The 21,692-nt window shown below is 37.1% G+C and overlaps 1 protein-coding gene and 1 non-coding gene across 2 annotated transcripts; both read right to left on the reverse strand.

Annotated features, from left to right (window-relative positions):
- Positions 1–1,478: 1,478 nt before the first annotated feature.
- On the reverse strand, positions 1,479–21,448 carry EREG (epiregulin). The gene is made up of 5 exons (XM_066232485.1): positions 21,188–21,448; positions 9,377–9,463; positions 7,821–7,944; positions 6,725–6,874; positions 1,479–4,857 (listed from the first exon to the last, which is right to left on the reverse strand). The coding sequence occupies exons 1-5, from the start codon at positions 21,225–21,227 to the stop codon at positions 4,776–4,778; spliced, it is 483 nt and encodes a 160-aa protein (XP_066088582.1). The 5' UTR covers positions 21,228–21,448; the 3' UTR covers positions 1,479–4,775.
- Positions 17,125–17,285, reverse strand: LOC136306977 (U1 spliceosomal RNA). The gene has a single exon (XR_010725733.1). It is a non-coding gene; the product is annotated as a U1 spliceosomal RNA (small nuclear RNA).
- Positions 21,449–21,692: the final 244 nt, after the last annotated feature.

Here is a 21,692-nt window from a genome sequence, read left to right on the forward strand (position 1 = left end):
ATAAATAGTTATTCACATACACGTAGTTTTAAAAAAAATAAGTCTTTACTTGACATAAATGATTTTTGAACCCCAAAATTCTCTTTTAAGATAAGAAGTTGTTAAATGAAGTTATTTTGATTACAAAGAACTTATGTTAGAATTCGGCATGTTGCCACTACTTTGCTCTAAGTAACATGAGTCTGTCAGAGAAAGACGAAAACCATATGATTTTACTTAGATTTAAAATCTAACGAGTAATATAAACAAACAAACAAAACAGAAACAGATTCATGGACACAGAGCACAGACTGATGGTTGCCAGAGGGGAGGGGGTCAGGAGGATGAGTGAAAAGGTGAAGGGATTGAGAAGTACAATACAAGACTGGTAGTGACAGAACAGTCATAGGCATGTAAAGTACAATATAAGAAATACAGTCAATAATACTGTAAACACTATGTATGAGGTCAAGTAAATACTGGAAATATTGGAGGAATACTTTGTAAAGTATATGATTGTTTCACCACTATGCCACACATCTGAAACTAATACAAAATAATAGACTATAAAAATATCCTTCAAAATAATCCCAACTGAATTTGATTAGATTAGAATATCTATTCAAAAATAGTATTTTAAAATATTCTTTTTCTTTTCTTTTCTTTTTTTTCTGAAGCTGGAAACGGGGAGAGACAGTCAGACAGACTCCCGCATGCACCCGACCAGGATCCACCCGGCATGCCCACCAGGGGGTGATGCTCTGCCCACCAGGGGGCGATGCTCTGCCCCTCCGGGGCGTCGCTCTGTTGCAACCAGAGCCATTCTAGCACCTGAGGCAGAGGCCACAGAGCCATCCTCAGCGCCCGGGCCATCTTTGCTCCAATGAAGCCTTGGCTGCGGGAGGGGAAGAGAGAGACAGAGAGGAAGGAGGGGGGGTGGAGAAGCAAATGGGTGCTTCTCCTATGTGCCCTGGCCAGGAATCGAACCCGGTTCCCCTGCACGCCAGGCCGACGCTCTACCGCTGAGCCAACCGGCCAGGGCACTTTTAAAATATTCTTTAAAAATGCTAACACCTAGAATTTTATAAATAATGTGGGTTTTTATATTTCAAAGAAATCCTTTACTATGATAGGCAATAAATTGTGATAAAGTTATAGAATGTTTTTCTAAAAGAAGGTCATATGTCTGTATATCTAAACGCGTTGTATTCCTGTCACTGCTTCTAAGTCATTTACTACAATATGCAAAAAAAGAAGAAGAGACTGTATCAGTGAAATTTTTATGCATGGCTTAATGCATTTTTATTTTTCAGTTTTTTTTCCAGTACTCAACAAAAATAAATAAACATTAACAATACCTTGTCAAGTATCTATAGTCTCCTTCAATATTTTAAGGTACACAATTATCAAAGCTGATATTGAACACAAACAAATTGATACAATTCAGTACTCTGATAAAATTCATTATCAAATAAGTTAATTTAATCTTCAGGCAATAAAACTTTATGTCCCATAACATCTTTAATATAAACTGTATACCAAAATGGCTCTTCAAACATAAAAAGTGCAATTACAGAGTACAAAAAAAGCAAAGAGAAAGATATATTTTACATCATTTCAATTTGAATAACAGATATGTTTTAGATAAAATTATTCTTTAGTTAAAATATTAAAAAGAACTCCAGAACACTGTTCATAGAAGTTGTTATTTCCCTTTCTCCCATATGAATAACAATAGGAAAAAAAAACCCTGAAAATACTGGGCAGCAACTTAAATACATTTTTTCCAAGTCTACAGAATGAAATATTACAGCAAAAATGACAAAGTAGATCAGGCATAAGATTTTAAAAACTGAATTATTGAAATCAATAGAAATTAGAAACTAGCATCATGAATTTGTTGCATGAAAATGAAAATATGTTATCTGATGACAATAGAGTTTAGCTCTTTTCCCCAAAACACAAAACTGAAAATCTGAGTTAGACATAGTCATACCAGCTCACCATTTCTCCCATTACTTTGACTTTTGACAGAAAGATGATAGTGAAACCTACTTAGAACAGTAATGTTCTACTGCATGAATGTTTAGTATATTACATAAATCTCAATTTTGAGGTTAAACATTTAGTACTGATCATAGAACTTAATGTCTGTAGTTATAGTGTGCGTCAAGTGAGTTATTGTGGGGCCTTGGTGTAAATCCATAAATTATGCACTTTTGTTTCAAATTTGCATTTGTTCTCAATATGTTGGCTATGAATAGCCCCTTCTAGAAATATAGTGAGAAATCTGTAACATGAGGAAGACAGACTAAATATGAACCAAAATCTCTCCATTGGTTGTAGAAAACATGAGCTGATAGCAATAATTTTTTTTTCTTAGCATTATCCTCATTAAGGCAATTATTTTTTTACTTGTTTTTTATCCACATAAAGCAATCGGGGTCAAACAATTTATTTAAATGCTTTTCTAAATAAAAACTTTTATAAGTTGAATTTTAAAGTATTCTTAAATACAGATTAAAGACACCCCAAACTGCTTACAATTAGATATGTAATATAAGTTGAGATTCTTAAGATAAACCTATAAGGCTTCCGTTTTGTCAGTAAAATAAATGAATTGAAGCTAATTTCTTGGATAGTCAATAAATACTCTTTGAAGCAATCAAGACCACTTAAAATAGGCAGACTTTGTTTACAGGTGTCAATGCATATGTACAAGATTTAAAACTTGTACATATGCATTCTTGAACACTACATCTGACGTCAGCTATATTCAACAGAAAACTGAAATATCCATTCGGAGCTTATTCAATTTCATATTATTTCTCTTTATCTTATTTGTAGTTTTATATGCTTTTGATAAAGCAACAAATGACTATAATTCTCATTAAGCTCATGCGTACATGTGTGTTTGTATGTATATATGCTTTAATGTATTTTTCTGTTCTCCTTATCTTAAGGAACCAGATCCAGGACTCTGGATGAGAGTCATGTGAACACACTGGATGGTATGATGTAAGGGTGCAGATGGAGGCTAGTCCTGGCACCTGGCACTTCAAAGATTAGCCATCACTTATTCTCTTTATTGCCCTGGGAGCACATGTCAGGATACCAAGTGGAAAGAGAATAGATGCTCCCTGACCAGGTGTGTGTGATCCTGAGAGGCTCTCCTCAGAGGTCTAGCATTCAATGAAACAGTCTCCCATGAGATCCAGAGCTGGTGACAGCTGGGGCTCCTTATGCAGCTGCCCCAGGTACCCCTATTAGCTCACTGAGACCATAGGCTCTGAGCACAGGAAAAACCCGAGTCTCCTCCAAAAAATAAACACAAAGAACAGGCCCTGGTTTCACCTCAGTCTCCACAAGAAGGAAGGAATGGTCAAGTCTAAAGCAGGGGTCCCCAAACTACAGCCCGTGGGCCGCATGCAGCCCCCTGAGGCCATTTATCCGGCCCCCCGCCGCACTTCCTGAAGGGGCACCTCTTTCATTGGTAGTCAGTGAGAGGAGCACAGTTCCCATTGAAATACTATACTGGTCAGTTTGTTGATTTAAATTTACTTGTTATTTATTTTAAATATTGTATTTGTTCCCGTTTTGTTTTTTTACTTTAAAATAAGATATGTGCAGTGTGCACAGGGATTTGTTCATAGTTTTTTTTATAGTCTGGCCCTCCAACGGTCTGAGGGACAGTGAACTGGCCCCCTGGGTAAAAAGTTTGGGGACCCCTGACTGTAGAAGCTTTCAAATAAACTGGTTCATCTGACTTATTTTTCTTGGTTTCCCCATGTCCTGCATCAGGATATAATTATAAATTAAATATGTAATTTAAAATTCTACAAGAAGCTACTTACTATATTGTTTTAAGTTAAAAAAATCTCTTGTATAGAAAATAACTATATTTCTCTCTTTAAACACTGTATAAAACTATTGTCCTATGTTTTAATGATTAGTCCATCAAATTTTGGACTATAGGTTAACCTTAGAATTCTTCCTCAAAGTCCCTATGAAAATAAATACTCTTAAAAAGAAACATAGATTTTGGCTTTAAGTGTAGTTTTTTTAAAAATTATCTCATGAGCAACACCTCTCATAAATCTATTCAAAACAGGAAACATTGTGAAGCTATAAAATATCGATTATTTGCATAGAAGATGCATAAAATTGGGTTCTTGGTTCATTTTACTTGAGGAGAATCAGTTAGACAGCTGACTAGTATCCACAGGAATTGTGGGTTGGGAATCGTCCACTTCCCCTCCAGGCAGATAAACAGGGCTGTAGCCAAGGACAGGCCGGAGGGAGCAGAGCCCACCCAGTTCAGTTTCTTTCCAATGTGTAGTGTTTCACACACGACCTCTGCTTGCCTCTCCACAGTTCCCACTGTATTGGTTTCAACACATGACACAGCAGTACCAGCTTATACAGCAAACCAATTACCATTGTTTGAGGAGTAGAACAATATACTTAGAAAATTGATTTGACCATATATACAGAAATCTGTCCTTTGCTGAAACTTCTTGAGCAATTTATTTGTGGCAAGCAAATAAGCTTTGAAGCTTTCAATAAAGGATTTAGCTCAGAAAAAAAATATCAGTTTTCTTTCTATATTATTAGTTCATGTGCATTATACAAATAGTCTGTGAAAAATAACACAAAAATAAAAACATTTCCAAGTATATTAAAAATAGACCATTTTCAACTAAACACATGACCCAACATAAATATTATTAATAAAATAGGAATATTAACATAAACAGGTATGCCTTGCACAGGGCTCATGAGCTCGATGCCACCGTTCAGACTTGGGGCAACGCCAGGTCCCCCGAGGTCACCCTTTCATATTCCTTTCTTGATTTTTCACTTTTTCGATTTCTGTACCTAGAAATATTCAGAAAAGAAACTGTTAGCAATGTAATTAACAGTAATAAGAATAGAACATGTTAATAAAAAGAACAAGTATATGGACTCAAAAGGTGCATTAGCATAGTGTTTCCAAATGACAAGGGTGAACAGGTATAGTAGTTTGAACAAAGAAAAAAAAAGAGAGAGCAAGGAGAAGCATTCTGAGGTCAAACAATTTGGGGAGGAAATGGTGAAACACAGTAAAAGGAGTCTCCGGAGGTCTTAGCCTTATCATGAAAATTGTAAAATTTCAGGAGTGTGTGACCACACTTAACCCTGGTTTGATATTTTTTCTTCCTCTTTCTTTCCTTCCCTCTCTCTCTCCCTCTGCCTGTGTGTGTGTGTGTGTGTCTGTCCATCTCTTTTTTCCTTCCTTCCTACTTACCTACTAAAGCACTAATATTTTAAATATTACACTATAGTATTACATCCTACCCATTACACTGATAAAGTTCTATCACTGATAAAAATTAAAATAACTAATATTTATCAGGTACTAATCAGGAGACTGACAATGTCTGAGTGCTATTACATTCATTATTCATTTTATCTTCACATCTACCATTATCATCTCCATTTTACAAATGAAGTGAAATACAAATATTAATAGTTTACATAACCTAACCAAGATCTCCCAGCTGTCCGTTAGTTCGTTCATTCATTCAAGCTATCTTCCTAATATTTTGAGTTCATTTTCTACCCATTTTGAAATGAGGTATGTAGTCTGGGCTTAGTGGAAGAATACAATAAAAAAGCCTTTATTTATACTGAGTTCTGCCACTTCTCAACTCTGTGAGCTGGGGCCTGTCAGTTTGCTACTCCAGATCTCAATTTCTCCATCTTTATAAAGGAAAGGATGGTAGTCATTGACCTTTTAAGAGTATTTCAGGTTTAATCATATTTAGTTCTGTGATCATAACTAATTAGGAAGGCATTATTATTTGATGAATATTTAAAATCAAACATGGGTAAAATAAATTTAAATTTATAAAAGTAGCACACTTTCAGACCGTAAAAGTAGACGTGTACTACTTTTAGAAAAAAATAAATAAAGAACTCATTCAAATATACACCGAACAATTGGTAACACTTCCAAAATCCAAAGGCTTTCATGGAGACACTGTAAAAGTAGCAGTTCTTAACTAACTCACTCTGTTGCCGTGTCCTCATCCTCACCCTGACGCTATGGATTATACATGAGGATGGAGTGTGACTGGGGTCTGATATGAACCATTTTTTTAAAGTAAGCTTTTATATTATATATAATTGTTTGGAAATTCACTCCTATTAGTCTGGCTTGAATTTTAAGATCCTAAGTTTCTGGGGCTATTAATTTACAAGGCTGTGTTTTATGAAATATAAAATTTGACACAATAAATTAAATAGAAACGGTTAAGTAGAACATTGGCACCATGACTTATGGCTTACTTTCACATGTCTTATCATATTCAATACTAAGCACAGTTCTGTACATAATGTATAATTAAGATTTCTAGCTGTATTTTATAAAGAAATGATACTCGCAAGTTTGACTTGCATAAGGTCACATAGGCAATAAGTAACAGAGCTAATAGGGGAATCATATGTTCTACCACAAAATTTCGTTATGCAGGGTGGGAAAAAGATCTACAGTGGTTCATATGGAATATAACACAATAATTAATAAATAATAATACAAGCATAAACTCTTTTGCCTACTACTACTTTTGCCCCATCTTGTAAACATCATCAGTGCAGATTTTAATTTCTAAAGAATACTTTGTCTATATTTTTACCCAGTTTGGAAGTCTACGTTGTTTAAAAGTGATTTATAAAAACAGAGCGTGAAAAAACACTGGCTTACCATCTCCAAAAGTAGTATATGGAGCCAGCGACTAAGAGAAGGATGACAAGAGCAAGAATCACAGTCAGAGCCACATATTCTTTGCTCAAGGGTTGTTGGACGGTTAAAAAGAAGTGCTCACAGCGGACACCAGCGTAACCCACTTCACACCTAAAGGAAAACACAAGAGGAAAATCAATGATTTTTTTTAATCATGGTTATGACTTAGTTTTATAAGAGTTAATCTCATGCTATAATAAAAAAAAGATACAAGATTTTCCAAAAGTTGTAAAGAAGCATTTAAAGACTGACCTAGAACTAAGCCAACATTAATAAAAAGCTCCACATACTTCTCGAGCTAAACTGTGGTGTGGAAATGACTGCCTGGTTCAGCTGCCAGGGTGACTCTCAGTCAGGAATAGCGCTTCGTAAGCTTTTTAAGTTGGAAGTACCTTTTGCCCATGGAGTCAATTCCTGAAACAGTGGTTGATATAGCTAAGTCCAGTGCAAAGATTAAAAGTTGAGCTCCTATTTTGGTGAGTGTGAGAGGGAGGCATAATTTGTACCCCTGAAATTTTGGCACAATTTGTAACTATTATTTGCTCCCGAATTTTAAAAAAATCACTTAATAAAGTTTTTTTTTAATTTTTTAATCAAGTAAGAGGACGGGATGCAAAAAGACAGACTCCCACATGTGCCCCGAACAGGATTCACCTGGCAAGCCCACCAGGGGATGATGCTCTGTCCCTTTGGGGCGCTGCTTCATTGCTCAGCAACCGAGCTATTAGCACCTGAGATGAGGCCATGGAGCCCTCCTCAGCACCCAGGGCCAACAGGCTCATGCCAGCCATGGCTTTAGGAGAGCAAGAGAGAAAGGAGGAGAGGGAGGGGTGGAGAAGCAGATGGTTGCTTCTCCTGTGTGCCCTGACCAGGAATTGAACCCAGGACTTCTACACGCCAGGCTGATGTTCTATCACTGAGCCAACCAGCTAGGGCCTCACTTAATAAAGTTTTTATATAAACTTCTCCTGGTGGAAATATAAAGTAACTTCAAAAAATAAAGAAATACAGGTTTTATAAACCATTTCTTTTTGTCTGTTTGTTTTGGGGATGTTACCTGCAGTATTTTTCACCCATGTCCACCAGGTAGATGCACTGTCCATGTAAACAGTAGCCATTCATGTCAGAGCTACATTTTGTTATTGACACCTGAGCCACACGTGGATTGTTTTCTGTTTGAACTGTGAAGAAAATGAAAAGTTGAATATAGTCTGTTGACTTCTTTGAAACATTAATCATCTTTTTATAATAGTAACCACTGATCTACTGTAACAAAGCAGGTCGGGTACCAATCAGGAGAGAAGAATTTTCAGGAGTACAAAGTCACTAAACTTATTATACTCCCTAAACAATGAATAAACACTTGAGTCCAAAAAAAAGTGTCCAACAGATTAAAACAGACAGACCTGGGCATTTAATTCACAAAAGACAATATTTAAAGATAGAGAAGGTAAGTTTAGTGGACACACACAAATCACTACCCTCTATAATTACTCACTTAACCAAAGTTTGTCTAATTTTTTTTCAAATCAAAATAATTCTGAAATTTATTATTCTAATAGTATATGTAAGCTGAATATGATAATTAATTAAAAAGACCTTGTACTGGCTTTTAAGCTAGTAATGTTTGTTTTGGTGGGCACTTCAGAATTTTTTGAGCTTACCATCAAGGAAATCAATCAAAGCCTCCCAACATCTCTAACAATGAGACCTGAAAGGTAAACTAGATCAACCTTGAGTTACAAATGTCTCAGCCAAATACAACAATGAAACTAGGAGTCATGTTAGAAATAGTGTTGCAACTTACATGTAAAATTCACTTTACAATGTAAGTACCTAAAATGTGAAGAATGCTTATGAAATAATTTTAGAAAATAGCAACTTGATCGCAACACTCTTGCTCAGATAACCAATAAAAAAGGGAGAGGAAGGCAGACCAATCCTCCAGAGAGCCAGATGATGAAGGAAGACAAGTGAGAAGGTCAAGTTGTTGTTGTAAGAAATATATTGGATCCTCAGCATAAATAACCCTTGGCTCAATGACTCAATAACTTTTGACTACATTTAAGCAGAACCACTCCCAGAGTCCTTTGGAGTGCTGGAAGGGAAAAGACTGTGCATCACTCATCCTTGTATCCTTATGCCTAAACACCATGTTTGGCACATACTAAGTACTCCATAAATGTCTCTAAATAGATGTTGTGATATAAAAAACACACATCACTTGTTCTCTTACAAAAAAATAACAACAAAAATACATTGATTATCTGCTGTGTACAACATTCGAATTTCCCTTTATTGCCCAGGATCCAGCCTCTTCACAGTGCTTTCACAGCAAAGCTCTGGGGAATGGCCACAAGAAATCTGATCTTCTTGGTCCTTATCTCTTTTATTCTCCATATAACTAGATGCACAGCTCCTCCCCCCAATCATTTTTTTTCTGTAAGCTTTCCAGATTGCTAGTTCAAAAGGGGTTAAAAATTCTTTTTAAAAAAAACACAGTGTGTATTCCCTTCTCTTCTTTCCCCATTGTCATATATCTATAGTCTTTGAGTTTACATCTCTGTTAAAATGTGTAATTCTTTGAGGCAATGCTGACAAAGTTGGGCTTACCTAAAGCTGTGCAGTTGTCTTCAGATTCTCCTGGGATGCATGAAGGAATCACAGTTGTCCCGAGAACTACTTGTAGAAGATGAAAACCTGTTTATGGAAAACATCAAATATGTAATTAATGCTTCAAGGAAAGAAAGCTTGGTCATATGTCCACACAACTGCAGAATTTGTGGAGTTGTTTTAATTACCTCGAGAATTTGCTCCATCAAAACCATTAAAGAAAAAAAAACCATTAAAGAAAGTATTTCATGGAAACAGGCATTATTGAAAATTAACCCTCAGCTATTGAAGATTAACCCTCAGCTCTTATGTCCAAGGGTAAAGGGTTTGGTGTTACATTCATTGATAGTAACAGTTTTAACCTGCTTTAAATGTTTCACAGGAACCTTTTCAAAAACCTGATATTTAAGTTTGGTTTTGTAAGAGGCTTAGAAGTTGAATACTTGTAGGATTTCCAATGTTTTACTCCTTGTTATGCTCAAAGCAATGCTCCAAGGTAGACTCTATCACAAAATAAGGTTTTAAATAAGAATTAGGTTCTGCTTATGGTAACAACTATACAAGACTCTCAATCTAAGACCCATCTGTTATTGATTTAAGTGCCTTTGCATTGTAAGATGTGTCTTATCTAACATGGGAATGAACACACATGCTAGGTGAACCACACTGAGCCCTGGAATGCAGTTGCTGTCAGCCCAGGAAGCATTTGAACAGGGTGCTTCATCATGTTCTCCAATGAAAGATAAATATTGGAAAGTAGGTACCAGAATGATTCAATTAGTTTTTCAATTGCATAAAAAGCAAAAAAAGAATGCTTTTAATTGCACCGATATTTACTAAAGAGAGTTTAGGCTCACCTGTTTAAAGGCATGTTTAAAAGTCAATGACTCTTTCCAGTCTGTATGAGTAATTGTTATATAAATATAAATGGTGGTGGTAGTGGTAACATTGGCAGCAGTAAACATTTCTTGAACATGTACTATATGCAGGTATGATTCTATCCTCTTTGTCTATATTATCTCATTTAACCCTCCTATTGACTCTTTGAGAAAGATACTATTGTTACTCTAAGACATATAAGAAAACTGAAACATAAAGTAATTAAATAACTTTCCTAAGGGTACATGGTATTATTAATGGACCACATTACAGAATTTAGAAACAGATAGTAGTATTGGAGTATAATAAATATCACATAGAGCAGACAAGTGTAAATGTAATTGAAAATTATTTTACCCCAAAGGGAGCAACAAAGTATGATGAAAAAGGCAATCCTAGTAAAAAAAAGTTGACCCACATGATTTATTTCCCTTTCTTAAAGTTTTCCAGATACTTAAATAAAATGATAATTTTTTGAAATGCCTAACATACCAGAGATTTCCATAAATGGTCCTGGATACTAAACATCTAACCTCTAGTGTTAGCAGTATATAGAGGTAGTGCCCTCTACTGGCCTATAACAAGAAGATAAATCTCTGGTATTTTAAATGGTGATTGAATCCATGTAACAAAATATTTTCTTCCTCAAAGGAGGCACTATCTGTTAAGCAAATTGTATATGCTTTGCATCAGTGTCATAGTTTGTAATTTCAGGTTTCAAACTTGACACTTGTAACAATCCTGTGAAGTAGTTATTAGCCCCAAAAAACCTCAGTGCAGTTAAATTCAATGTCTTTTGTCCAAGACCAATTATCTGGGCACCATAAAAGAGTTAGAAATGTAGCTTTTGACATCAAGTTTCATAATCTTTCTCTTTATTGACTGACTGAATGATTGATTTTAGAGAGAGAGGAAAGGAGGGAGAGAGACAGAGACAGAGACAGAGAGAGACAGAAACATCAGTCAGTTCCTGTATGTGCCCTGATAGGGGATTGAACCTGCAAACTTTGAGTATCAGGATGACGTTCTAACCAACTGAGTTATCCAGCCAGGGCAAGCCTCATACTCTTTCAATTATTTGAAAATACTTTTTAGAATGTTTAGAACTATCTCCTCCCCCTTTGATATTTCTACAACAATATAAATGCTGCCTCAGTTACTCTTATTGGGGAAAAACATCATCTTTCTTAAATGAGGAAAAAAAGACTAAAGTTTGGATTTCATTGTCAGTTGAACAGAGATGAAAAATGAGAATATCTTGCCCACGTGGTTTTTTTATGGAGAATGAGCTAGAATCTCATCCAAGTCAATTTTGTTCCTCTCCTTGATGTAATTTTGCCATGGATTTTGACGACTGAAGAATTAACCCTTTGACTTATATAGTCTACTCCACACAAACTTGGAGCTCTAGCTATGTGTTTTTACAACCGTGACTCTGATTCCTCCATGCTTCTTCAACTGAGGAGTTCTTTACAGGCAACCTTACCAATTCTCCCACCAAGAAAGGGCTAGGCAGATCCATTGTGCAAATGCACATTTGAAGCTCATTTCTTTATCCTTTGCAGAAATCAAAAACAGTTTGGAATTCCTTCCGACTGCAACCTGCAACTATTTTAAAATCCAGCTAATTGTTTGGGGGTGTTACTTTTCAGCCTTTTTTTTTTTTTTTTTTTTAAGATTTTAGCAGTTGTTAGTTTTTCCACGGTTGGAAACTTTGTTCCTGTTGGTCAAGCCACAGGTGAAATATTTGTCTTTGTGAATTAAAGAATGTTCAGTGCAGGGCGTGCCTCCACAAAAACTGGGCTCTCCTAACCTGTGACACTCCCTTGGACATAGTCCATCACTCAGGATGGTTTCAGTGAGACTCACTACATTAATCCAACATCCGGATATTTTACAGATGAAATTGTAAATAATTTTAAATGCTACTCTCAAAAAGAAGTATTTAGACTGCAGCTCCCTCATGGGTGTAGGTAGCCAATAAGATACCAAGTTTGGTTCTCAACCATGTATTCATCCGCACAGCTTTACTGCTTTAAAACAGTGATTCCCAAACCTCCCTTTACCTCATCTCTGCCCCAGGTCCTTGTAAATTGAGGGAGACGAATAAGTGGGGGTGATCAACAGACTGAAAAACTACACCATGGAAGATTCTGATATCTATCACCCTGTCACCCTTAAGAGTCACTACTCATTATATTAAACTCATATAAAGAAGGAATTAGATGATAAAATCATATCCATATATTTCTTTAATCTTCTGGGTTTTTTTTTATGATTTTAGCATTATTTAAACATAATGATCTCTCTAAGATTGAACTGCAGATATCATATTTGCATTTTGATCCTTGACTATGGGTCTTGCTAAGAAAATAGTTCTCTATGATAACTAAAGATTTTGAGTAGTGTCAGCGTGTCAGAAAAATGATTTAATGGCAAGTTTACATTTGTAACTAAGATACAAGAAATTCTGCACAAAGTGCTATGGGGTAGATGACTTGTAAACTCAAAATTGGCATTAACACTTCTATTTTAGGGTTAAAATCAAAATCCCTTTAAAGGCCATTATTTTCTGTCAAATTTCTAAACGGGATTTAGGATTCTGAAGCTCACCTCTTCATCTTTCTCCCGTCACCTTTCAAAGACTGTTCCAGTGAAATCTCAAATGTGCCAGCAGGAAGTGGTGCCAGTGACTCACAGGACACAAACCACCTCTACCCTGTGAGTCAGGGCCGGGCCCACACCCTTACACAATATTGGGGACCGCACGCGTGGGAGAGGTTGAATACCATCACCTGAATGAGGGTAGCACTAAATGCTGTGGGCCCTGGGGCACCAAGAAGTGCTTGCCTAATGGCAAGAAGAATGCCAAATATCAAAAAATGTCCTGCTGTGGTAGCTGGTTCTTTTGAGCTTGCCTTTTTATTTCTTTTTGGCCACACTGAGAGGCTCTTCTAGAAGCAGGCAGGGACTTGGTGATGGGCCCTCCAAGCCAAGTCAGCAAAATCAGTTGCCATTTTCAGGAATAAAATGGTTCTCCTGAAAAGCAGTCAAGCACATAAAAGTGACCCAAAATAAAATGAGATCCATTACAGAATAAAAGGAATGCAAATTATTTTCCCAATTTTATCTTTTGTAATGTTTAGACCAGAACAGCAAACTATAATAAATCATAGTATTTGCCAAGCCCAAACAGGTAGTGAAATCTGCTTTGTTCACACTTTTGCTGCGGTCACATACCAATCTACTCACGGACTGTTAGCTTTCTACCTATAATTTTAGCATTTGTCTGTAATACAGGAGGCATGTGAGGTCTTGTGTACTCTGAAGGAGTGAATATGCCTTCACCATTTCCAGATGTCTTTTGTTTTAAATTATATTTCACTAGTAGGTAAAGTCTTGTGGCACCTTGGTTAAAATAACTGTAAAATCTTTATCACATTCATAATGTGATAAATGTAAATAACTACTTTCCAGTAACATCTTAATTTCTATATATTTATAAATAACCTTGCTTTTGTTTTAACCAGCAATCATTCTCTTGTTACAGGTTTTCAATATTATCTTTTAACTAAGCTTTATTAAAGACTAAATGTAAAAGCCAATTACCTATAACTATTTGAGATAAAACAGAATGAAACCAGAGTTTGATATAATAATGTTACAAATAAGTGGGGTTTTTTAATTTTGACATTAAAAGATGGCCATGGGATCCTTTTTGTCAAGGGGCAAGAAAAGTTTTAACAGGCCATGTTTTTCAATTCATAGGCATTATACTCTTTAAATTTGGTAGTAATATCTAAATCATCTTTCAGAGTGCTCATATTTCAGTCACCATTCAATCCTATACTTAAAACAATTCAAATCAAGAGTCCTGTGTATCAAAATATAAGGGTGTAGTTTATTTTACACTAAACTAGATTTTAAAATGTATCTTATTTATAATGGAAATTTTCTTATAATGCAGGAAGACACATACCAACTCATGTGTAAAGGGTACAATTTTGTTAATTTGAGTGTTTGAAATTTTGTGACTTAAGAGCTCCTTATATGGGGTTTGAATCCCCTAAATCAGTGGTCCCCAACCATCTTTGGGCCATGGACCGGTTTAAAAATATTTTCACGTACCAGCCTTTAGGGTGGGACGGATAAATGTATCAAGTGACCAAGACAAGCATCAAGAGTGAGTCTTAGACGGATATAACAGAAGGAATCTGGTCATTTTAAAAAAATAAAACATCATTCAGACTTAAATATAAATAAAACGGAAATAATGTAAGTTATTTATTCTTTCTCTGCAGACCAGTACCAAATGGCCCACGGACCAGTACTGATCCACGGCCCGGGGGCTGGGGACCACTGCCCTAAATGCCAAAGATTCATTTCTAAAGTATTATTTCAAATGTTTTATTGAAAATATTTTTTCTTCAAAATAATATTATATAGAAAAGTCTTGTATAACCTTTTTTTTACCTTTACTCCCTTTCATCTTGCTTCCTACACTTACACTTATAGACCCAATTTAGAAACTTAAATTACAATTACATTGTATCTCTATACTACTACATCTAACGAAACATCAGTTTGGATTATGAGTGCTTACTATTGCCTGCTTTTCGTTATTGTCATACTGTAGCCTGAAGCTTTGAATATGTAATAGCATTTTTAGAAACATATTGACTGTCATCTTATGCATTGTTTATAAAAGCCTATTGCCAAAAACAAATTTTCAAAAGAACAGAATTTTAATCAATGAGCATCAAAAAGAAAAAAAAAAAGAAAAAAAAATGGAACACAAAGATAATTTTAATAGCCTCAAAGCCAATACTTTCCATTGAGCAAAACAGCATAATGCACTTAGCATATTTGAAGCTGCCAAAAACTTTTATTTTGTGAAAATATATTCTTGGTTAAATTGGAGACAGCTTCAGTGAGAAGCACGTAGGCATTCATGGTACAATGTCAATGTGAGAAAAACTTAGTTATGCTCAGTGAATAAAAGAGAAAAAGAAGAGCAGTTTAGCTTATATTTATTTTTAGTAACTATATGTCTCAAATTATTTTTGTTCAATAAATATCTATTGAGGTTTTTCTGTATGTAAAATATTGAGCAAGACACTGAAATGGAAATTGATGTAAAAGATATAGCTCGTGTCCTAAGTAAAGTTAATGAGGATAGGCAACCCGGGATGGAGAGGCAAGAAGAGAGTTCATGGATAATGCCAAGTTTCTGGCTAGAAAATGCCAAGAAAGGTAGTGCCATTAAGAAAGTAGAAAACCCTGCAGACCAGCAGGTCGCTGGTGGCACTTGCAGCTGGTAGACATAAACGAAGGACATATGGAGTGAAGGAATTTGAGTGTGTAGTTTATGTGCCACATATTTGTATTGATAAGGCCTTTGGGAATACAGATCTTCAGTGAACAAGTAAGAATGGTGCTGATGAAGGCTATTTGAAAGTCATATGAGGGAATATGAACTTTAAAGAAATAGGTGCCATTCAAATATTCAAAGGAAAATAGTATGAAAGGGAAAATAATACAACTTTGGCAAATACATGATAAGGGATTAATAGAAATGGCTGAGGAAATTGGAGGGACAAAAAAGGTTCAGTGGTTGTGGGAGTCAAGAGATCAGAATTGAAAAAGAGGCATTGGGTGGTCAAAAGGCAATAAGAGAAGAATAAAGGAGTAATTCCATCATAAATAAGAGTCACCATTAGTCAGGGCAAATGGTGCTCAAATCAGGAATAAAAATTGCTAAGTTGATTTTTTTTAACACTAGGATTGGTTTTATATGTGCATCCAGCTTACCATTAATATTAATTTTATTTGCTGAATAACTCAAGCATTGATTATTCAAACTGTGATTTACTAATGCCAGTGTGTTACAGCAATGGAAAACCCAGTAGGCTAATGGTTCTTAACTGGAGTAACTTTGTCAATCAGGAGCATTTGGCAATGTCTAGAGGCATTTTTGGTTGTCACATCTAGAGGGGGCAGGGTGCTACTGACGTCAGGGGGTTAGAAGCCAGAGATTTTTGCTAAACACCCAGCAATTCACAAGAAGCCCACAATAAAGGCTTATCCAGTCCATGAAGGACAACCAAGGCTGAAAGCCCTGCTGCATTAGACCTATGAGGTATGGAGTCCAGATCTAGCTCATACTCATTTTCATTCCCTGCAGCTGAGTGTCCTTATCTCTGGAACAGACTGAGGAATGATGTAGATTAGAGAGGGAGATGGAATTTAGATTAGATCACACTGAGGTCCCTTTCCATTTCTAAAACAATACTTTTTTTTACTGATCACCCATCATCCAGTCAGACCACTGCTCAATATCTCTGTCTCTCTCTTTATCACACAAATACACACACACACACACAAACACACAGTGTGTGTATTATTTAAAAACATGCTTTAATTTTATTAGACATACCATCAGTAAATACAGATTATATTAAGAAATGGAAAAACGGAAAAGAAGAAAGAATAATTATTAGGTTTTATTACAAACAACAAAATTGAATTTTCAGTAGAACTATTGCTTAGTCTTAAAATACTTTGTTTCTCAAGCATCTTTTCAACAGAGCAGCTGTCAAAACATAGTGGTGACAACTCTAAAAGTATCAATCTAATTATCCTTCCAACTGACACTTACTGAGTGTTTAATATTAGTCTATCACAATGTGAATGAAAAAAGATGAGTCCAGGACCAGTAAGGAGAGACAAGGCTAGATACACACAGTGTGACTTAAAAGGACAAGACCACAGGAATGGGAGAGGGGCAAGAAGGTAGGGAAACAGGCTGCACATTGATTTGATTATTTTATTTTACTTTAGTTTTTTATTTTGTTTTATTTTATTTTTTCCAGGGAAGAGCATGAATACAGTCCCCCACTACTACAAATTATGCAGTCGAGTTTCCCACATTTGGGGAAATCACAGTCAGCATGTTGGAGTGCAATGGATAAGCTTTGCTCTGGGAAAACCACCTTCATGGTCATGGTATCTCCCCCTGCCAGGTAATAATGCACATTTATTTTTAAGTGATGAGAGAAAGGAAGGCGGAAGGGTTTATCAGATGACACTTGACACTTTTTTAAGGTCTTAAAGAGTGAGTAGAACTTTCACCAAAAGTAAAGAGTGAGTTGGGGGCGTCCACAGCAGAGGGTCGGCACATTCAAGCATAAGGCCCCCCAGGATGGATAGTTCACTGCTTTTTAAGTCTGTTACCAAGTTTGTAAATGAGAATAATAATACCTCTCCTGCTTAAAGGAAATTACTGTGAGGATAAAATGAGGTATTTTGTAAGAAAGCACTTGATGATGATGATGATGATAGTTCTAATTTTAAAAGTGCTTTGTATTATTTTCTAATATCCAATTTATTAAATCTATATACAGTTACTTGATAACAAAGCTATTTTATGATCTCCACTTTACAGATGAGACAACTGAGCTTCACAGAGTAATGATACTTCATGAAAGTATCAAATAAAAGGACTGGGCTATGAAACCTATATGCTGTACACCATCTATGTCTCTTGATTCCAAACTATAAAGTTAGACAAATATGTGTGTGTGTGTGTGTGTGTGTGTGTGTGTGTGTGTAATTCACACATATATAAGAGTGAGGCCTTTTCCTTATCTGGAGGATTTTCAAGAGGATTTGTATTTAACTCACTTTCATGCCTCAAACTTAAAATTAATAATTTTTGTCTTAAGAAATAAAGGGTTAATGTATTTTTTCTGGCAATTATCAAATCATCTTGTATATTATAGATAGTATCCTACCTAATTAAATTATTACTTTAACCTAGAACCGTCACTGAACCTTTATTTGCCGTGTAACTAGACACCCAGTCTTACATAACGTATTGCCAGAGGACACTGAGTCTGTCACATTACTTCATTTTTGCAAAGCTTCCTGAATTGTCATACCAAGACAATGGCTGTCAGGGTGCTCCTCCCCAAGGAGCTCTCCTATTACAGTTTTAGGAAGTCTTCCCATTGTCTTCAGAAGGAATGTTCTCAGCAGAAGTTAAAACAATATTAATTAGATAATATGTATAGGTCTATATTGAGAATGAAGACTTACAGATGAGGAGGCCACACCTTAATTTATAGTCCTTTTGAAGAGGGTTTCTTACATGGCATTTACATCTTTTGGGTGATCATTAACCAGGAATGAGAGATTCTTGGACAAAAATGGACAAGACATACACTTTTGCCATTTACTCTAGTTTCCTCACTGAGCCTTACTTTCTCCATTTGCCAAACTGGACTAATCATACCCACCTCATACAGTTATTTTAAGAAGTAAATGAAATATGTGTGAAACACCTAACACAAAATATGGCTGGCTTGCAGTAGTCATTTGGTAACTGTTAGTTCCCTTCCCTACTCCTGGATTCGGCCCCCAGTGTGAAACCACACATCCCAATTACCCCCAGTTGCTCATATGGGAAGATGATGAAGAAGGCAGCTAGGGTACCTAGGTCAAAAATCCAGACAGGAGAGGGACGCCATCATGTTTTCTGCCTATGATGGGTCATCTCAGGTGTGCTACCATTCAGGCAGTTCATAAACTCTCAAGTTGACGGAAAGGATCTGAGGGGAGCCGATGTCTCATTGAGATCCACGCTTCTTATATTTTCAAGAAAAAATGTTTATTCTGCTCAATTCTCTGTCATCATGCAACTAAATAAGCATAAATTGACTTAGAGATGTCATTCAAAAACATGCTTCTGCATCCCAGTCCGACGCTCTATCCACTGCGCCACCGCCTGGTCAGGCTCAAAAACATGCTTAAAAGCCCATTTGGGTATCAATAAAAATGTTTGATTTTTGATCGAGAGACCCTAAGCATTATTAATTGCTGAACTCAAGATAAAAGTTTGTCCTCTTTGCTCTGGTGCAATCACATGATTAGAAATGATCATTCAGCTTTAAAATTGTTGATTATTTAGAAATGTGTTATCTAGTTTGGGGAATCTCAACCCTTTTACTTATGTTCAGTAAGCTAAAGGCACTGGCATACTCAGGTGTGGACTTTCCTGGTTTAACCCTACTTTCTACGGGACTTCAGTCACAGCTTCCCGTTACATAAAGAACATCAATATTAAATATTTGTAAAATTTAAAAGTAACCAAATGATTGTGTGTAGCAATTTAAATCTACATGTGTTGGAAGTAGGGAGGGCAACTGAAAATGTCTATATTTTTTCCACAGCCATAAAGACATATAAATTCCACAAAAAGGCACTAATAAACTGCTGGAATCTAAAATAAAAAAGAACAGTCACTTAGAAAAAGCATTTCTAGGTAATCTTTTGTTTGGGGAGGGACAATTTCAGATATAACAGATGGCCTCATCTTTTTTCCATGTGCTGTATTTAGAATAAACTATTAGACTCGCATACTTGCATAGAGTGTGGAGATACCATACAGAACTTCAAACAGGAACTTTCCTAGTAGCTGAGAAATATCTAAACACGCTGGGAAAACAGAAACTGACCTGGCTCATTTGGAAATGGGCTTGGCAGCTGATGAAATAGGTGAACTATAATTAAGTAATGCAATAAAGGAGTTAAGCACTTTCATGACAACAAAAACACACACAACATACACTAGGTGGGTAGTAACCGGGGTTATTCATAGGCTCTTGCTGTCTCAAATTAGAATATTCAATGAGTATCCCCAGAACAGCGTTGTTCAAATGCAACCTTACAGGTGGGGTTAAAAGCGCTAAGCCATTCTGACCTCTAGGGTTAATTTCTAATTCTAGGAAGACTGTCACCTTTCCAATTTCATTCTTTTCACAAAGACTTCAAAACAAAGATAGCAAAAGCCACATTATTTACTGAGAATTTTCTAACAAATCCTTAGCACAGTTTTGGTACAAACCAGAGATCCAGTTTCCACTTATGTTCCTAAACTTGGACCAGTTCCACTACTGCATAGCATGCACTTCATTAGGTCTCTCAACCTCTGAGATAAGGCGTGTCTAAAGAATAATTTAACTGTCACATCCTGCACAGGTAGGTAGGGAGTTAGGGGAATTTGCCTCGTTGCAAGTCCAGAAAGAATGTGAGACTGGCAAGTTTTATTTCCTTATTTAAATTTTCATATACAGCTCCAAATTCCTACTAAAGTTGAAGGAATTAAGAAGAAGCAATACACATATATTTTTTCAAACCAGGTAGGTTACATAGGATTTTTTTTTAACCTGTCTACTAGCCTTAAATCATCTCAAATAGGATGATGCACACTCAGCAGTTACAGGATGTAGGGCGCAGCGCGCGCCAGTGGAAAGGGCCTGACCAGCCTTCCGCCGCGGCGCAGGCTCGCGGACAAACCCAGAAACCAAGTTTGGGGGAGGAGCTCCAGGTGCACAGTAACAGTGTGTTAATTCCGCCGCGTCCGGAGCTCCCGCAAAGCCGCCCCGCGCTCAGCCAGCGCCCCCAGAAGCTTAACCTGGCTCGATTTAGACAACCGAGGACAAGAGGAAAGCATCACTTTCCAAACTATGCGCGAGTCTAGTCTCGACTCCCGTCCCCTGCCCACCTCCGTCCCCCGACGAGAACATGACTTGAAATGTCAAACAGTACATCCGGTCTTTGGATTTCTAGAATAGCAAATTTACAAAAGAAAAGGATTTTTTACTTTTTATTTTGCCAAATACGGAGCTAATATTATTCATGCGTTACCTATATACCAATAATTTATCAGTAAAAAGTATTTTGAACACCGATTCCCCTCCTCCCGGACTCGACTCCATTCCAACCCCGGCTGGAGGAAAAGAAGGACTCGCATACGAGAGACATCATTTTAAAGAGGTCACTTCAGCCGGGTGAGAAACTCCTCCGTTGTCAAATGACGAGTGAAATTCAGGCCTCCCCAAGCCTCCTCCTGGGCGGCGGGCGGGGGCTTACCCAGACAGAGCAGCAGCGCACGGGCGCGGCGCGGTTCCATCCTGCGCTCGGCGGTGAGACTGACGGGACCCGCGGGCTCTCGGGCTGAGCTGCTGGGCTGCTGGGCTGCGGGCTGCGGGCTGCGGGCTGCGGGCTGCGGGCTGTCGGGCGGCGGGAGAGCGCACACCTGCTCTGCTGGAGCCGTGAGGCGGTAAGGCTGCGGCTGGAGCGCGGCGGATAGATTGGAGGGTCACCCTTTGGCCACGTCCCTCTGACACTGGTTTGTCAGGCAACTGAGCTCACAGGCACCGCGGTGCGACCTTTATATAAAGTCTAGGGAGGAGCTTTGGCCTGGAGGACTTAGTAGCGGGGTGAGGTACAAAGTGTCCAGAATTTCATAATCGGCCCGGAGGAGGAGTGGCCAGATCACTGTCCCGATGTCATCCTCCCTCTATGAACACCTGAGAGTGGTTAAGGAATGAAAAAACGCCTTTCTGGTTAGCCGGGGACTACTCCCCAAACTTTT

Source organism: Saccopteryx bilineata, chromosome 5 (genome assembly GCF_036850765.1).
Source record: "Saccopteryx bilineata isolate mSacBil1 chromosome 5, mSacBil1_pri_phased_curated, whole genome shotgun sequence".
NCBI classification, from domain to species: domain Eukaryota; kingdom Metazoa; phylum Chordata; class Mammalia; order Chiroptera; family Emballonuridae; genus Saccopteryx; species Saccopteryx bilineata.

Excerpts from the sequence above, each read along its gene's own strand:
- EREG (XM_066232485.1), bottom strand. The coding sequence starts at position 21,227 with ATGGAACCGCGCCGCGCCCGTGCGCTGCTGCTCTGTCTGG. Across the intron at positions 7,945-9,376 it reads AGACAACTGCACAGCTTTAG|TTCAAACAGAAAACAATCCA; the intron begins GTAAGCCCAACT and ends TTTTCTTCACAG. Across the intron at positions 4,858-6,724 it reads ATATACTACTTTTGGAGATG|GTACAGAAATCGAAAAAGTG; the intron begins GTAAGCCAGTGT and ends GAATATTTCTAG.